This window comes from Cebidichthys violaceus, unplaced genomic scaffold (assembly GCF_023349555.1).
Source record: "Cebidichthys violaceus isolate CVI_PGR_0920_01 unplaced genomic scaffold, fCebVio1.0.p SCAF_8, whole genome shotgun sequence".
Taxonomy (NCBI): Eukaryota; Metazoa; Chordata; class Actinopteri; order Perciformes; family Stichaeidae; genus Cebidichthys; species Cebidichthys violaceus.
The window spans coordinates 1,787,514-1,805,000 of NW_027176964.1; the positions used below are offsets into that span (position 1 = coordinate 1,787,514).

The 17,487-nt window shown below is 42.2% G+C and overlaps 2 protein-coding genes across 8 annotated transcripts in view; one reads left to right on the top strand and one right to left on the bottom strand.

Annotated features, from left to right (window-relative positions):
* The first annotated feature begins 629 nt into the window (after nt 1-629).
* dnai4 (dynein axonemal intermediate chain 4) lies at nt 630-13,409 on the top strand. 2 transcript variants are annotated; one of them, XR_011105425.1, is made up of 18 exons: nt 630-844; nt 2,188-2,356; nt 2,484-2,647; nt 3,400-3,506; nt 3,676-3,832; nt 4,077-4,216; nt 5,530-5,694; nt 5,873-6,058; nt 6,282-6,421; nt 8,046-8,132; nt 8,244-8,398; nt 8,469-8,629; nt 8,727-8,839; nt 9,053-9,151; nt 9,644-9,870; nt 9,967-10,120; nt 11,285-12,034; nt 12,385-13,409. XR_011105425.1 is itself a non-coding variant. In XM_068737922.1 (17 exons), the coding sequence occupies exons 1-17, from the start codon at nt 786-788 to the stop codon at nt 11,333-11,335; spliced, it is 2,334 nt and encodes a 777-aa protein (XP_068594023.1). In that variant the 5' UTR covers nt 630-785; the 3' UTR covers nt 11,336-13,409. The 2 variants fall into 2 exon arrangements, 1 of the variants encoding a protein (XP_068594023.1); XM_068737922.1 differs by having other exon boundaries at nt 11,285-13,409.
* The window catches only part of asph (aspartate beta-hydroxylase), a 30,475-nt gene continuing 25,868 nt past the window's right edge, over nt 12,881-17,487 (bottom strand). For 5 of the 6 annotated variants that reach the window (XM_068737928.1, XM_068737930.1, XM_068737926.1 and 2 more), the window contains 3 exons: nt 16,494-16,541; nt 16,250-16,297; nt 12,881-15,680 (listed from right to left, as the gene is read on the bottom strand). In XM_068737928.1, the coding sequence (XP_068594029.1) occupies nt 15,673-15,680; nt 16,250-16,297; nt 16,494-16,541 (104 nt within the window). In that variant the 3' untranslated portion in view covers nt 12,881-15,672. The remainder of the gene's footprint in view (nt 15,681-16,249; nt 16,298-16,493; nt 16,542-17,487) is intronic. The other variant, XM_068737927.1, reaches the window with a different exon arrangement.

Here is a 17,487-nt window from a genome sequence, read left to right on the forward strand (position 1 = left end):
GGATTATCAACAAACAAACAAAAGAAATACACTGAATTTATTATATTCTTTGTTGTTTCTTTATTTTATTATGTTTTTGCAGCTGCATAATATATTGTTCCAAACATACAGTTGATTTACACACCTGACTTTGATGACGTTAACCTTTCAACTAAAATGTACTTTAACTGAAGTCACATTTATTGGTTTGATTATAGACTTTTGGTCCACACTGCCGTGCAAATTGTTTCAGACATCCCTGGTGTGTAGAGGATGGATCATAATGACTTTGGGGATCCTCTGTATGATTTTTATATTTAAATTGTGCAAAATGTCCAAAATTCCTGAGTTCAACGTCTTATGGAAATGTTCCTAACCCTTTGCATATACGCCCCCCACTGGTAGCATCAAAAAGGGCATGTGGCAGACCAGTAGACTGACCCTCCCGCACATATCATTTTTTGCCTATAATTAATTATGATGTCTGCGCTCTAATTGAAGAGCTCATGCATCACTTCAGCCCCAAGGAACTGTTTTTTGTTGCCATATGGACAGATAATATAATTAAGGATGGCTCTGTTGAATTGAAGTGCACCAGTAATGCTAATCAGCTGGTGCACTATAGCAGGACCGTGGAACTGGTAAACCGGAAGGGACTGCAGCCCTAATCTCGCCTCAGGGACCTGGTCTACTTTAGTGCCTCGATCTCCGACAGTTCTTCATGTAGACATGTGACGCCATTGTGAAGCAGCGAGACGGCGCGTCACGCTGCTGTGGCAACTAAGGCAAACACCAACGCTACAGCCATGTCTGACGTGACTGCGAAGGAAGAACGAAAGAAGAGAAGTACTCTGGTTCTGAGGCCGTAAGTTCTCTTTTCCTCTCTTTTTGTCAACGTGTTTATTAGCAGAGCTCGAAGTGAACCGGTACTCATCACACCGGACCTTCTACTCATCACACCGGACCTTCTACTCATCACACCGGACCTTCTACTCATCACACCGGACCTTCTCAAAAGCTGCCGCCGGTTCCCCCTTCTACACTCTCCATGTCACATTATTTAAAAGTTGTCTGAATCATCTCCTTTGGTTTACACAATATGATTTTAAAGGACAAACATGTCTTTAATGTCCAGACAAGGCTGTAATATGTGGAAACAAATTTTATAATTATTTAACCATTTTATGTTAATCTCTTTACGCTTTCTGAGCAGTATCTATAGTAATAATATTTGGTCCAAAATAAATAATATATATATAAATTCAGAATGTGTCTCTTTATCATAATAGGAGCACCCTGTCTGCCTGGCTGGTGTTGATTCCAGGCTGTAGGCATCCTACAATATGTTATAGAGTGATACTTTATGTATTTACATTATGGGTAAACATACAAACACACCACCTTAACATGATAATGTTTCAGATGGAATATTATTATACGCCAATCTGTGAATAAGGGGAGTACTGGCACTTGTTTTTTCCACACTGTGTATTAGGCCGAGGTTGGTTGGAATACAACTGTTTTCTGGTCCTTTGAAGGTCACAGAAATAAAAATGGAACATCAAATGTTTGCATTTTTTAACGGCACTCCTCTACTGTTTTAAAACATTGGGGAGTCGTTAACTTTTTGGTCAGGGTAACAATTCAGTTCCATTGAAAGTGTAAACTGTGGTGTTGGACGTGGGACTTCAGGTTCATTTTGATACAAGATTTGAAAGCGTGCTGGCTAACATAAGTTCATCACAAAGCTGGGTCAATTGTGAGCGTGGTTGGTTGGAGTCCAATATTGTAACTGTTGACAAAAGAGATTAGATATTCCTACTGATTAATTGCTTTAAAATGTTTGCTTTGAAAAATGGGGATATATTCTATTAAATTCATGTTTTCTGGCTATTGTTTGAATTAAATTAAATTGTTCCTATTGGTTGCTTCATTTTTGGAAACGTCCATTTTAACATTGTGCCAACCTACACTGTGATGAGGCTGGTCGGCACTAATGCACAACATGAATATAATCACCAATCTCCTAGAAAAGATTTGTGTACATTAAAACATATGTGTCTGTAGCTGAGGCCTTAACTTTTCATTTGCTGTTGGTTAGAATATTCTATTATTAAAAGTGTGCCGACCAACCCCGGTCTCCCTCTAGGCAAACAAAGTGAAGCCATGCTAACTGAAATAAATGCTCATTGATATTTTGTCTCCTAGTTCTTCTCGAGCAATAAATACTTCAGTATCAGGCATACATGGAGTCCACCAAAGTACTAGAGACACAAACAGCATCATCGGTTGCGCAAGCAGAAGATGTTTCAGCCTGGCTGGTGGGAGCAAAGTTCTGGAGAAGAGCGCCTTCCAAACTCCCAGACAAGTTGTTCGGGTAACTTATACCCTCCCTACAGGCTACAAGTAGGCCAATCTATCTTTGTGCCTTCTACAGCCTATTTGTAGCAGCAGGCTAATGCAGTAGCAGTGTTATTGGTGGCTAATCGTTGTCTTGTTTGCAGGTGTTTGATGAAGAAGACAATGACATCACTCCTCAGCCACTGTACCAGGCAGATCCAGCAGTGGCACAGGCCAAAGCCAGCAGGTTGTTTCTGGATGAGATCTCTGCTGGATCAGCATCAGATCAGACAGCGGCCACCGGGAGCTTCACCATGCCTTTCTCCAGGTGCAGGGCTCCTTCTTTTACACATCTCTGACCTGATGGTCCAACAGCTGGAGCTGATCTGAGGTGGCATGAGAGTGTGTGGATACGACTACTTGTATGAGAAAAACCAGCAGCAACTTTGTTAAATATATGACATATGATGCTATTTTCCAGCCACCCTCCTGAGGAAACCCATTTCATCTCCCTTAGAGATAGGGTGCGAAGTTCGGTCATCCGTGAGGGACTCGGAGTAGAGCCGCTGCTCCTTTGCGTGGAAAGGAGCCAGTTGAGGTGGTTCGGGCATCTGGTAAGGATGCCACCTGGGCGCCTCCCTAGGGAGGTGTTCCAGGCACGACCAGCTGGGAGGAGACCCTGAGGGAGTCCCAGGACCAGGTGGAGGGACTATATCTCCAAACTGGCCTGGGAGCGCCTCGGGATCCCCCAGTCAGAGCTGGCTGATGTGGCCCGGGAAAGGGAAGTTTGGGGTCCCCTGCTGGAGCTGTTGCCCCCGCGACCCGATCCCGGATAAGCGGGTGAAGATAAGATGAGATGAGATGAGATGCTATTTTCCATAGACAGCCGGTTTAGATATGACTAAACAAGGAATCAATGAAATCGCTTGGACATAGTCCAATGAATGATTTATTGATAAGAAAAGGAAAATAATCATTTTATCTTTGATCAGTGATGTCCTTTGTGTCCCACGTAGCTCGTTAGGCCAAGTGTTACCACACAGTGTTCCTGTAAAAATGTGCTCTGACATTGTTTTCCAGGTCAATATTAGGAAGCAGCAGAATATCCAGCCAGTCTACCATAGAGTTCATGAATGAGGAGATTGAGGATACATTTTCCAAACGGGACCTGCCCATCAACTTCCCAGGTTCCAAAGTGAATTTGCTTTGATTGCTATATTCTATTTTTTTTTAGCTCCATCCTTAATGTTGTTACATGTGTTAAAGTTACATCTACGGCATCTGATTATGATTGAATGTCACAGACGACATAGCGCTGTCTGTGGTTTCCGTTTCACGTCTTTTGTTCCTTGTTAGACGTGCCGGGGAAAAGAGACACAGTGAAAGAACATGTGACAGAGGACATGTTGAGAGAGGTCACTGATGTCTACATCTCTGAGACAGACAGCATTTCACTGCTGGACATGCCGAGCACCTTAGCGTCAGTGGATGCTGATGACGCAGAAGCTATCATGTGAGTGAAGTAATGTGTATTGAGCACAATACGCATAGGAAATACACACCACTTTTAATCTTTCTGAACTGCAAATGAGACAGTGATTGACACGTGCTTCTCCGCGCAACCGTCCTGTGACACGTACTAATACAGTATGTGACGGTAAAACAGAAGGGAGTTCTATCTTATGGTCAGTAATTGAAAAATATATAATTGTCTTTGGTTTTAACAAGCTAGTGTCATTTTCTCCTCGTTTTTACAGGGAGAGGAACAATCAGTATGCTGAGCTGTGCAGAAACAGAACGGGCAACGATAAATATGTGGATCGATCGGTACAGACCTTGAATGGAGCAGCTAAAAACAAACAGGTCCAGAGCGACAGCATGGTGGTGGTGGACTCAGGTAAGGCTCATTATTTTCTCTTGGAGCTTGCTACCTGTTGTTGGAAACAAGGGATTTAAAATAAGAATTAGGTTTTGACATCCAAGGCTTTTTGCCTTGCGAGACTTAAAATAAAAATCAAGAAAAGTACAATAGAAGTATGAAAAAAATGTGTGAACATTTTTTTAAAAATCAAAGAGGTGTGGACTGGTGCCTGGAGTTGTTGGTTTACAAAAGGAACGCGTCGAGGGGAAAATGATGACGGTCAGAGACGTGTTTCCCCAGCTTCACATGCTGCTTCCTGTCAGACAGGAAATCCTGTGGCCTGCAATAGAGCCTGGACGATGGTATGAAAGGCAGAGCTGAAGTCCACAAAAGGGTGAGGAGTCCAGGTGCTGGAGGATATAATGGAGGGCCATGTTGAACTGTAGGGGTTCCAGAAGAGGGTCAGTACGGTAGTTGTTTTGAGGTGGGACTGGACAAGCTCCATAAGCACAGGGGTCAGGGTGACGGGTCTACAGATGTTAAGTCCTGTGGTCCTCAAGCCTCGGTTGTACTCCCAAACCAACGCGTACATGGACTGCAGCAAACATCCCAGATGCGTAAAACACGACAGTCTGTACAGTCCCAGCACACCTGAACATCCCTCACAACTTAACTGGTCCACTGTGATCCCCTCAACAACAGGCTGTGAATGTTTTTAATTCTGCAAGAACCGGTCGCAGAGGACAATAACCAAGGAGTCCGGGTTTGTCTGCTCCACACACAGTATCTGGTCTCTGTGGCTGCTACACATTGAGCCGAATGAAATAAATAAACTCACAGGGGAGTAAAAGGGTTTACAGGTACAGTCAGCTGGTACCACATCACACATAATTAGCCCATACATCACTTTAGTGCAGCTTTAAGGTAACAGATTTCTACCAGCGTAAGTGTGTCATAAGGATTCCTTTTTTGAGCCTCAGCGCTGTCACACAGACACAGATCATTGATGTGCTATTAATTAGTCAAGTCAAGTATCTTAACTATCATTGTGTCGAACAACAAAACAGATCCACGTAGTACACAGAGAAATTGTCTATATAATCAATATCTATTTATTATTAGCAACTGTCAGCACTTATTATACAATGAAATGCTAGAACACACAATTTACAATTTCTCAAAATATTCACATTTGGGAAGCTGGAACCAGTTCATTTTTGCTTGAGAAATGACAAAAATCTATTTTTCCTGTCAGTTGATTAATGAAGTAATTGGTGTGATGATTAGTTTGATGGAACTAATCTTTATCATTAGTGTTTAACAGTCTTTAACATGTTTCATGCCCACAGCTACGACTGTCACCACCTGGGACATGTATGACACTCTGATCAGCCCCGAGCAGTGTGAGGAGCTGTGCAGCCAGGAAGTAGGGAGGGCTGACTATCCCGAGGCTGGAGAGGACGCCAGCAGAGGAGCAGAGAGGAGCGTGTCAGTAGGCAGCATGGCCAGCACAGGTACCAGTGAAGGACTGGAGAGGATGCTGCATGGTGTAACCTCTTGACCAGACACAATATCATTACAAAGCACCTATATTCTTCCTTTGATGATTCACAGTTCTTACAGTTTTGAGAGTGGAATTCAGGAGAGCTCTGCAATAACTTGCATGTATCATTTTATTTTATTTCTCTTCAGCCAGTGCTGCTAGCTCATTGAAAGAAGTGGAAACATTTGGGAGCGGTATAAACGCTGAGTCAGACTTGCAGCTGATCATGCTGTCAGAGAGATTCCAGCACTGCTTGCTGGTGATGGAGAGGAGCATTCTGGGAAACACTTTTCAACCCAAGCTGGCTGCTTACAGACAGCTACCCGTAACCAAAGGTAAAGTCAGCTCATCAGCAGCACTGATACACAACAGCAGATACAATACACATACATACATGTAGGTCAGATGAAGTGTTCATGGATACTAATGGATAAGATGAAGAGGTTTAATGTCATCAAGGCTGAGGATAGGTTAAATCCAGAAGTCATGTATGTACCTGTATGTATGTGACGATTGAAATGAGTTTCAGGGTTGTTTTTTTTGGAACGGTTGTATCAGAACCAGTCAGTGTGGTGGAGCAGAGGGAGGAGGATGCAGAGAGCTCTCGGTCTCCAGCTGTGGAGCGTCTCTGGGCGTTCAGCTGTGAGCTCAGTAGAGGACGCAGCGTCAGCAGCATGGTGTGGAACAAGAAGAACCCGGTAAGGGACTTGTTAGCACTGCTTATTAGCAATGTGGACAAAACTGAATACAAGTGTAAATCATGCCTGCTGTATGTCACTGCAGATGACAACATTTTGTTAGTCTGTATTATTATTTGAAGGGGTAGCTCACCAAAATCACACAAATACACATTCTCCTCTTAACCCCAGTAGTGGTTGCTAGGAACTGTTAAAGGAACATTTCACCCCAAAATGATCATTTGTATAGCAGTTACTCTCCCCGTGTTACCTTGAATTGTTGAAGGAAACCTTGTTTTTCCCTCATGCCTCCACGGTTAACAAAGAATCCAAAAATGGAGAAGTCTGGATGAATTGAAATGAATGGGGGCTGTGTTTAAAAACAGCAAAACTACATGAAAGCAAAGTTAACAAACTCTCACACAGCAGGTGAAGTGAAATCCAAGTCTCACTTATCCAGTCGTATGCTCACTACTTCACAAACACGTGCATCTTCATTAAAGCCTTGTTATTTAAAACCCTTCTGCATAAACAGTCTCAAGCTTGCGTCTCAAGTCAAAAAGTCCAAAGCCCTAGAGACTTGAATTAGTAGAGTTTGTAAACGGACATGTTTTTGTCCTCCAATATTCCTTCAGTCACATTTTGCAGCAGTTTAAGGACATTACAACACCATTATCCTCAGCCCCACAACCTGTGACAACGGGAGAGAGAATGGTGATAATAAGAAGAATGAGAAGAATAATTGAGCAGATATCATTCGATATGAAATAAAGTAATACATAGAACATTGAAGTCACATGTGTTAGAGGCCCCATTAGCTGGCAGAGGTGGTGAGAGTGAGCACTGAGCTTGACTTTATGCACTAAACTCCACATATTATGGATTACAAAGCCTTCACTCATGCAATGATATCCACCCCCCACTACTAATTATGAGGAAAACATGACATGTAGATGGAAAGGCACAGACTAAATGGGAGTAAACAGATGTTTTGATATCGTTTTGGTATTGTTACGTCAGTTTTTGGATTTCTCGTGAGAAAAACAAAGTATTCTTCAAGAATTCAAAGGAATGCGGGGTGAAGAGCTGATGTACAAATGAAGATTTTGGGAGCAAAGTATTCTTTTAACATGTTTTACATTTATTAAAGGCATATGTCAATCTAAGAGTTGTTTCTCTACGTCGTCTTACAGTAATCTGTACAGCTGCATCAATGTCATCCACATCTGTCACCATTTTTCTGTTCATTTTTTTCACAAATGTAGCTAACTAGATATGTAGAAAGATGGCACGCATTCTTAAGCCTACCTACAAAGCTCTGATTGGTCGATTGTTTTATCAGCCGTCAATGAGCACCAGTCTTATTTGAATTTTCTGGAATCAATCTAGCCATTCAGATACTGTACCTCCAACACACATTGGAGGTGAATGGAATTTTCAGTTGTGGTGTTGACCTAAAAAAGTTGGATGTGAAAAATGTAACAGTACTGAAACAATGTTCCAGATGAGCTGGATACTCCACAGAAAATACTGCCCGTAGTTTTCACCTGAACTACTTTGTACTAAACAATTGAAAACTGTTTCCAGCTGACAGAAACAGATGTTCACTAAGAGAGGTCTGCTTGTGCTCTGCTCTCTCTGCTAGGACCTTCTGGGTGTGGGCTATGGTGAGTCTGGCTCCAGTAAACAAAAACCAGGCCTGGTGTGCTGCTGGTCTCTCAAAAATCCCACGGTATGACTCCTTTATGTAGCTTCAGGGGCTCCATGTGTATTCAGCTGTATGCAGAAGGTTGACTGAGTGCCAGCTGTCCATTCCAGATGTTGTCTCGTTTCTCCTCTGCAGTGGCCTGAGCGTGCCATCCAGTGTGACAGCGCTGTGACTTCCCTGGATTTCTCATCCAATAACCCCAGTCAGCTGGCTGTGGGCATGCAGGACGGCAGCATTGCTATCTACAATGTGAAGAGTCAAGACAGCAAGTCATGTGTCCTCAGCAGCAGGTGCGTGTGGACAGCTCAGCTCTTACATCACACACTGAAGACAACGTTCTTTACTTGTGTGTGTGTGCAGTGAATGTCCCAACAGGCACTTGGATCCAGTGTGGCAGCTCAGATGGACCCAGCAGGAGTTGAGCCTGACAGGAGGGGAGATGGTAGAGTCTCTCTTTTCTGTGGCTGCAGACGGAAGGATCAGCAAGTGGTTTATCTGCAGCAGTGGCCTCGACTGCATAGGTACTGGCCCATAGCTTTACCACTGTCTGTCTGTCTGTCCGTCCGTCCGTCCGTCTGTATAACGTAATCTATCCACCCATCATCTATCTTGTAATAGACCTGATGAAGCTCAAGAAGATCCAGAATACCAAGAAGAAGGCTGGAGGGGCGAAGACAGAAAGTGTTCTGTCAGCGCTGACTCCTGGTCTGTGTTTTGACTTCCATCCAACGGTGAGTTGATGAGAGAACATAAGTTGACTAGAATGTAGTTCTTGGGCTTAAAACTTGTTTCTGTGGAAAATACCATATTCACAGATATCGTTTGTGATAATGCAGTGCTGACTTTCAGTTAAACACTTTTCTTTCTAAGGTTGATTTTAAGTGAACTTTGACTTTGTAAGTGATTGTTGTCATCATTGTAATCGTGTTTCGTTGCTGCACCAGGATTCCAGTGTCTACTTGGTCGGCACATTAGAAGGACTCATTCACAAGTGCTCCTGTTCCAACAATCAGCACTTTCTGGAGACGTACAGGAAGCACTTTGTGAGTCCATCAGTCACCTCTCCTTCTGATAAGCACAAAGACCACAAGGCCTCAGAAGCCATCAGTAGTGATTGTTTCAAATCCATTCATGCTCTGTCCCACAATGCATTGCTTACTGGCCATTAACTCTTTCCTATAATATGCAGTAAAATGTTTAACTTTAGTGATATTGCTACTTTTAATTAATTTTGGTTTGCAGGAATGTGAATTCTTTGAATAGTGACACTGTTATTTCTTGATGAACAGGATTTATCCACATATGCACAGTGAAGGACATGCATGCCACAAGCTCAGGGGGACAAATACGGAGAAATAAGCATCTCTGAGTAGAGTTAGTTAATATAAATTTTGGCACACGCTCTTTAAGGTATACTAGAAGGAATATCTTCTGGGGTTAAAAGAATAATCATCAAGATGTGACCACTTGTTGATGTTGATCTTTGGGTTAGTCAGAGAGACCTTCAGTAACATCAGTCACACCTCACCCTTCAGTGTCCTGTGAACCGCATCACATGGAGTCCACTCAGTCCGGATGTGTTCCTGAGCTGCTCTTCTGACTGGACCATCCAGCTGTGGAAGCAGGACCACCATCTCCCCATGTTAGGCTTCAGCTCCACCCAGACAGCAGTGTGTGACATCAAGTGGTTCCCGAAGTGGGCCACGGTATTCGGAGCCGTTAAGGAGGAACAACTGGAGATCTGGGACCTGAATTTAAGCATGTGAGTGTCTGGGATTGTTCTCCGTCTCTCTATTTGTCTCTCTGATGTGAAACCTGTGCCAAGAGTAATCACGTTTGTCCTGCATGTACACTTCAGCCTGGACCCGATCATTGTGCAGCCTGCTGCGGCTGGTGTGAAGATGGAGTCCCTGCTGTTCGCCGCACAGACAGACTGTGTCCTGGTAGGAGACAGTGACGGACACGTGACCGTCTACCTGCTCAAGAACCTCAGTGTGGGAGAGAGCAGCCAGGTACGACTGAGGACCGGTGGCCTTTGTGCAGGGCTAGAAATGTCTGTAGCGTAAATCGATTCATAGAAAAATGAATTATGCAAAGCCATAAAAACGACATGAAAATATGTTAATTGATTATATATACTTGTGTGTCCAGAGGCTCAGACAAAGTTCTAAGCACAAAGAGCATGGCTTGTTGATAGAGGTGCTTGTTGTACGGCAGTTATAAGGGAAATGTTTTTTTTTGTTACATCTTACTGTGTACTGTCACATATATTAATATGTATTGAAATTTGCTGTGCTGTATTTTGTTATCACTACTGTTGCAGTCCTTCCAGGAGAAGAACAGTTTTCAGTTTTTTTCAGCTCATTATAAGAGAGGATTAGCCATTATCGTAGCTGATATATTTAGAATGTTAATAAAATGCATTATTCATTTATTATTATTCATACTTTTACACTACTAGAAATGTAATCTCCTGCCACAAGCTCGCCTGTGTCCAGTGAGACGTCTCAGAGGAATGCTCTCTGGTGCTTTCTTACTCATAGATGTTATTTAGTTTAGCAGATGGAATACAAAACGCTGTTCAATGATTCAACCAGACCGACAACTGAAAGAGACAAAGGTCCTCTGAGCGACAGTTGAATAGGAAGAGAAGAAATCAGCACCATCGGTCATTTAGACTGGAAGCTTGGATTTAAACAGAAACATCTTTCTGTTTCAGTGTTAAGAGTTTCACAATAAAAGCACCCGAGAACAAGCTGGAATTTGCAAAGCTCTTCTTCAGACTTCACAGTAGAAATAGACGGTTAATCTAGAGTTAGCACTGTTGGAATATCAGATGAACTAATCACAGGTAAAACCTCTTCAATCTATGACACCAACTTGCAGTTCAATAATGAAACAAATTCAACATCAAGTTCAATAGTATTCTGTCATGTAACTCTGTGGAAGTTTGAATCATTTCATTCTTATTTTGGGGACAAAACGATTCCAGATGTTAACAACACTAATTACTATTCAGTGTAATCCTGGGCTGTTCTGACATATGGATGTCTCTGTTAATGTGCATTAGCTTGAAGGCATTTGATGCAGCGGGGAAGCTTCTTTCCTCAGTTACATAGACACACGATGGTCGACTCACATGACAAACAACCCACAGCGTCCCTCTTGTCTTTCAGGTGGATATTCTGGAGGGCATCCTTCGCTCTGCGGCTCCCGAACAGCTTTAAAAAAAACACAGACAGATGTAAACCCAAACGGTTTGGGTTTCTGTCTGCTGAACGTTACATCAGTACACAGACAAGTGTGTCCAGATCTGTAACACAGGTGCATTTTGATTTCAGGTGCATTATTCTTTAAATACCACACCATATTAAATTTTTATGTTACTGTAGAATATAAACTCCTCAAGCCATTCAAATCCTCCAATTTCCCAAATCAATGCCAATGAGCTCAGTGTCTGGTAGCTGGGACAACTCCTGTGTAATAAACCTACCATTGCTGAAATCAATATGACATAGAATATATATTTCAGTCTTAATCATCCCTGTATACAGAAGAGTTGACTGACTCCTGTGCAGAAGATTGAGTGAATAGAGGTGGATCTTATTCGTCTGACTCTACCTGCTTGACCTGCTCGGATGCTTTGTTGGTCATACAAGAGTCAAGATGAGTCTACTTTTTCCAGCTCTCCTGGCTTCTTCTCATTACTCCTCTTAAATGCAACATGTGATGGATGGAACTGAATTGATGTGTTGTGGTTTCCTTTTATCTTGTGCATTTCTATATTATATATATTGAGCTACCTGGTCTCTCTCTCCACCTTCATATCAGTCATTCTAAATGATGTACTGGATAGTCAGGAACAGGAGGCGAGCGAGAGGACGACATGCAGCACAGCGGGTCGGATCCATAAGGTCTCAGCTTTGGTACGTGTACATTAACATTCAATGATTGTTGAAGATTAAACTAGCGGTTGGCCAACCTTTTTGGATTGTGAGCCCTACAATAAAAGGGCTCTGGGTGGAACTCCATAATCACATTTCGGATGTGTGCGAGTTAGCAGTACCACCAAAGAGCCCTTTCACTGAACTTCTCAGATGATCTCATGTCAGTAATAGTTTACAGACTAGTAGAGGACAGATCTACCCTTTACCCAAATCAACACGGTGTGTTTCTGTACGTGTGTGTGATAATGCACACACTGTAAAAGCTCTTTTTTTTTTTTGTCAAAAAATGTCTGTTAAGTTTAAACCAACCCTACACCCTTGATCTCAAGACCCCCCAAGAACCACTGGACTAAACCACCAAACTGACTGAATCTAGCTCCACATGGACCAGCCTCAACAGTAAAGTACAACTTCTGCATTCATGCATCAGTATGAACAATGAGTCATATGTACCTGATGTAGAATAATGAATGCAGAACTTCAGAGTACTTCTTCCACCACGAATATTGTGGATGTTTACAGCAGCGGGTATTACATTCATGATTTTATATTTCTTCTGTTTTTAGTACCAGAGGTTTCTAAAAGAATCTGTGGAAAGTGAACTTAACAAATTATAAAGGTAACTATAATTACATCTTCAAGTTCTAAATGGAATTGGGGAGGCCCCTCAGTCACAGACTACGCTGATGTGATGCGCTCCTCTTCTCCCCTTTTTACTGTCGTACAAGGATGTTACAGCTTTGGAGTTTGAATTTCATTTTGGCTTTTAGAGGAAGTGAGTGGCAAACACACAAAACGTGTTCAGCAAAAAAGACGAGTCGTTGCTTTGTTGTCCCAAACCTTTTATTGCAGCAAAAGATCATTTACAGAAAACTGTGACACTTCAAATCTCCACAATCCATCATTACTTCACAATAACTTAAACGCCATCAGTATTAGACCCGCAGACAATACTGAGGCAGCTGTTAACCAACAACTGTATTTCCTCATAATACTGTGGAGCTTCATTGACTGCAGCTCGTCTACCGTTTCCAGCAGACCGTCAACAACTGCCCCCCCCTCCTTTGTCTGGGAGCAACGCTGTCCATGTCATCGCAGCGCGTACATGACATCTCATCAAAGATCAGTAATGAAAGAGATCTAATTGGTTTCACCGGGTTGCTGCAGTGTGGTTGCTCTGCGGCTTTATTTTATTGCTCTTCCTTTTGTATTGTTAGAGAATAAAAAGTTGTCCTGAAGTAGCACAGCCCCTCAAACATGCCTGTCAAACAGCTTATGGCTTTGTGAAAAGCTTTCAACGTATTTTCAGAAAATTCTTTTTTTTTTTTTTTTTTAAATGTTAACTTTTAAAAATCTAGAAGCTCTCTCTTGGTAAAGACTGTAATCTTCAATGTTAAAAAGGTTTTACAGTTCACATTGACTTACAAAGTGTCAGGAAGTAGAAAAGACCAGCTAGTGGACGAGACATCCTACAAAAACTTCAACTGCACACCATGAAAACAATCCGGTAGTTACAAAATGTCAGGACTAGAAACACAAAGTGGGTCTGTGACACCAAATAAAAGAATAAAAAAAGAGGTATGTTTTACGTGGTCTCTGTTCTTCCACTAACAGTAGTGTTGTGATTTATCCTAAAACATCAGATCTACATATTGTTTGTCAGCATCCCAACAGGAATGTGTTCTCCACAGAGCTGCACCCATTGTCCCAAAACTAAAATATCTTCTGATGCAACAGGGACACCAGAGGATGTTTACCTGCAGATCTGGCCATCGCCTTCAAAATAAGATGCATAACGCTCTCTTAATTCCACAATTTTAGTTCTGTGATGGAATGATGTTTTGCTCTCTGATAACGGGGCCCTCAGGGGCCTGGGGCCCCTGCTACAGAGGATCAGTGACTGAAACACACACCAAGACAAATTCTGATTCTGTCACAAAGGAAAAGGGAAGAGTGACTAAAGAAACGTGTCGCCAACTTTCCCTTTTAGTAAATAAAAAACACGTCACTGATGATAAAAACAAAGATGTCGGATCATTTAACTGGAGTCCATCAGCTACGGCAGACTTCCACAGGAATACGACGCCTGATGCATTTCACCCTTTGTGATTCAGAGAAAACAAAGTGGAGTCTGGGTCACACGGGGTTAAAATGCTTCAGTGTTACTCTCCTGTCCGAATCAGCCTGCTAGACCAGATCCATGTATAGCTGGTGTGTTTGAAAAAACAATCTTTACACCACAGTGGGACAGCTTTGCACCATCCATGATGTCCTACTTTACATCACAGTTTAAACTCAAGGAGCAGAAGTTTAAAGTTACAACTTCATTTTAAAATGATTCGATAGGCTAGTTTGATGGTCTTTGTAACCGTATCCGGAAAGAATTAAGAGCTAGGAATCGACGGAACACAAACACACGGAGGTAAAGGTAGCGAGAAAACAAACAAGGAGAAAATAGTTCAACAGTCTCAAAACTACATCACGACTCTAGGGCTCACTGAGAGGGTTGACTATTAGAAGAGATTTGTCAACACACAAGGACATGCTCATCATGGGAAACAAAAGGAATTCATCCGCACACATGCTCACACACTCACAAGCTCTCTCTGAATTCACATGCTAGCATAAGGCTCATACTCAGTGGTAAATAAACTGGCTGGGTGAGGAGGGGTGAGGGAGGTGGGTGAGAGAGATCACGACAGCTTTGCATAGAATCTACAACACTGTGACCAGAACTAAACACAGCTGAATGGAGATGTTCTTCGTAATTCTGAACTTGCCCTGCAATAGAGTGGCAGAACATTACATCTTTAGTTTGATTACTAAATTTGAAATATTTTATTATTACCTCCATCAAGCAGATGTTTTTCAGCAGGAGGGAAAGGTGCAGAGGGGAGACGCTCTGCAGTGTTGGGTTTGCTAAGTTTAGTATCTGTGAAGCTTCTGACCCAACAAAGCCACCTCACTGTATAGACCCCGATCTCCTGGCTCAGCCGTGCACTTTGGCCTCAAGTTTGGTTAGCAACGGAATTGAGCTCCAGGAAGCCAAACTATGAGACTTCAAAATAAAGTTCCAGACTGGTTTAATGTTACAGCTCTCGCAGATAAGACTAGCTGCAAGTAGAGCACATAGAGTTCAAATGGCCTGACCATCTGGCCTCAGTCACACAGAACTACATCACCCTGAACAGAAATGGAAACAGGTGCTCTACTTAAAGAAAGAAAGAAAGAAAGGGATCAGGGGAAAACAAGAAGGGTAAAAACGGGAGTACCGTAAAAGTCAATAATTCATCCATTATCTCACATTTACACCAAAAGGAACATTTGAAGGAAGGTGTGAAAACAGAGGGGGGGAGAGAGACACACACACACACACACACACACACACACACACACACACACACACACACACACACACACACACACACACACACACACACACACACACACACACACACACACACACACACACACACGGGGAAGAGAGTGTTGTCATGACAACTCAATTTCTTTTCTGTGGAGGAGGAGAGGCGCATCATCGCTCTGAGCATGCTCAGACGGTGCTGATGCGAGGTCATTGGGTCCCTGCTCCGTTACCACGACGACCGCGGCAGCCTTTACGTTTCTGTGGAAAGCACAAACAGGATGTTTACTTCTTGCTCTTGTATTAAACGTAACGCATTGGAAGGAGCATCATATTGTCGGCTAACCCATGGAAGTTCACTTCAGTTACATTATGATGCCTTCAGGTTCTGCTAAGTAAAAATGAGAACTGGCTCAAGTTAGATTATAACGTTATCGTGATGTGTTCAAATGTAATCTGTAAAATGTACTTTTGGTGATAAACTTGAATAAATCTAGTAGTCTGAAGGAGATGTTTTCACAACATAAATAGATATTAGAGATGAATTATGAGCTGTTTACACTACCTCTATGCAGAGTTTAATACATCATTAAAACTACTAATGACATTTGTTTTAATCAATAAAAAATACAATCTTTTATTTTCTTAGGATTAAAAGTTTGTGTTTTTATGAAGAAAAAAAACTATAAATTACTATAACAAAGTGAAACGATAACATTTAGATTTTTTGATGGTTTAAACCCGACTGCAGAGCGGAGAAACAGGAGAATTAGGTCATATACAGCAGAATTCATCATTGTGAGCATGAAGTAGAATGAACAAAATGTTACCTGTGGGCTCGTCCTGAATCTGTTCTTCTGTCTCCACAAACTCTGCTGCTGCAAAGAGAAACACACACATGTTAAAATATTGGCATGATATCATCTCACAAAGCTTTTGTCCCCATTACATGTACAGTGCATCTCTCTCCTGGTGCAGGACTTTACGTGTGTGTGTGTGTGTGTGTGTGTGTGTGTGTGTGTGTGTGTGTGTGTGTGTGTGTGTGTGTGTGTGTGTGTGTGTGTGTGTGTCCACCTTCTTCTGCTGCCTCCTCTACTTCGTGTTCTACTTCATCTTCCGTCTCTGTGAATGTGGAACAAGAAACATTTAGAACTATGAACTACCTGTATGCCCTCGAAAAACAGAATCAGCACCAACAAAAGAAAGCCAGTTCACTCAATGGACAATGTTACTGGCCCAGTAGCACACAATATATTCAATGTTTTCATTGACCCTGATGAAATGGGCCACAGGAACTTCAATCTGTCCCGATGGTTCAGTTGTCAGTGTTGAGTTGGTTGATAGAGCTTCTTTGTCCACTGTTGGACGAGCTCTGTATCATGCAGGAACCTCAGCGCCGTGGTGACCGCTGAACAGTTCCACTAGACGGCTACAGTCAGGCTTTGATAGTGGGCTGAAGAAAAGTCAAAGAACAGTCGACAACATCTTCAACTGGTTCCTAATCCACCTCAAGTGAAACTGATCACCTGATCACCATCAAAACAAATGTTTTTACAGTACAAGGTAATGTATGTGCACTCTTCTCTTCTTGATCAGCTCTAAAACGTTGATTTCATACTGAATGTATGCAAATGTCCACATCATGTTTGCCAACACTTTTCTTCCCGTCTGCCTTGGTCAAATACTGTTTTAGATACTAACACTGAATAAGTGTATTTCCCAAAGAGTATATATAGCACTCTCACATCTTTCAGTTAAGGCCAACACAAATACAGGAAACAGATAGCCTGGCTCAAATAGTTCCAAAACCTGGCAGCACTTATGAAGCCCCTTCATTGACATGCTATATAGAACGTATTAATCCAAGCAAAAAAACTAAATTTGACATTTTATGGTGTGCGCCAGTTTCTTTTAGGCTCTGAGCAGGCAACAAGTGTAGACTCCAGGAAGTAACATTTCACTGGCAAGATAAAGTGTGGCACACAAAACGCCTGTAAAAAGTGAAATATGTGTTTAATAGTCTGCTGATTTGTTACAGCTAGGGATAGCCATTTCTAACGGTTTCTAG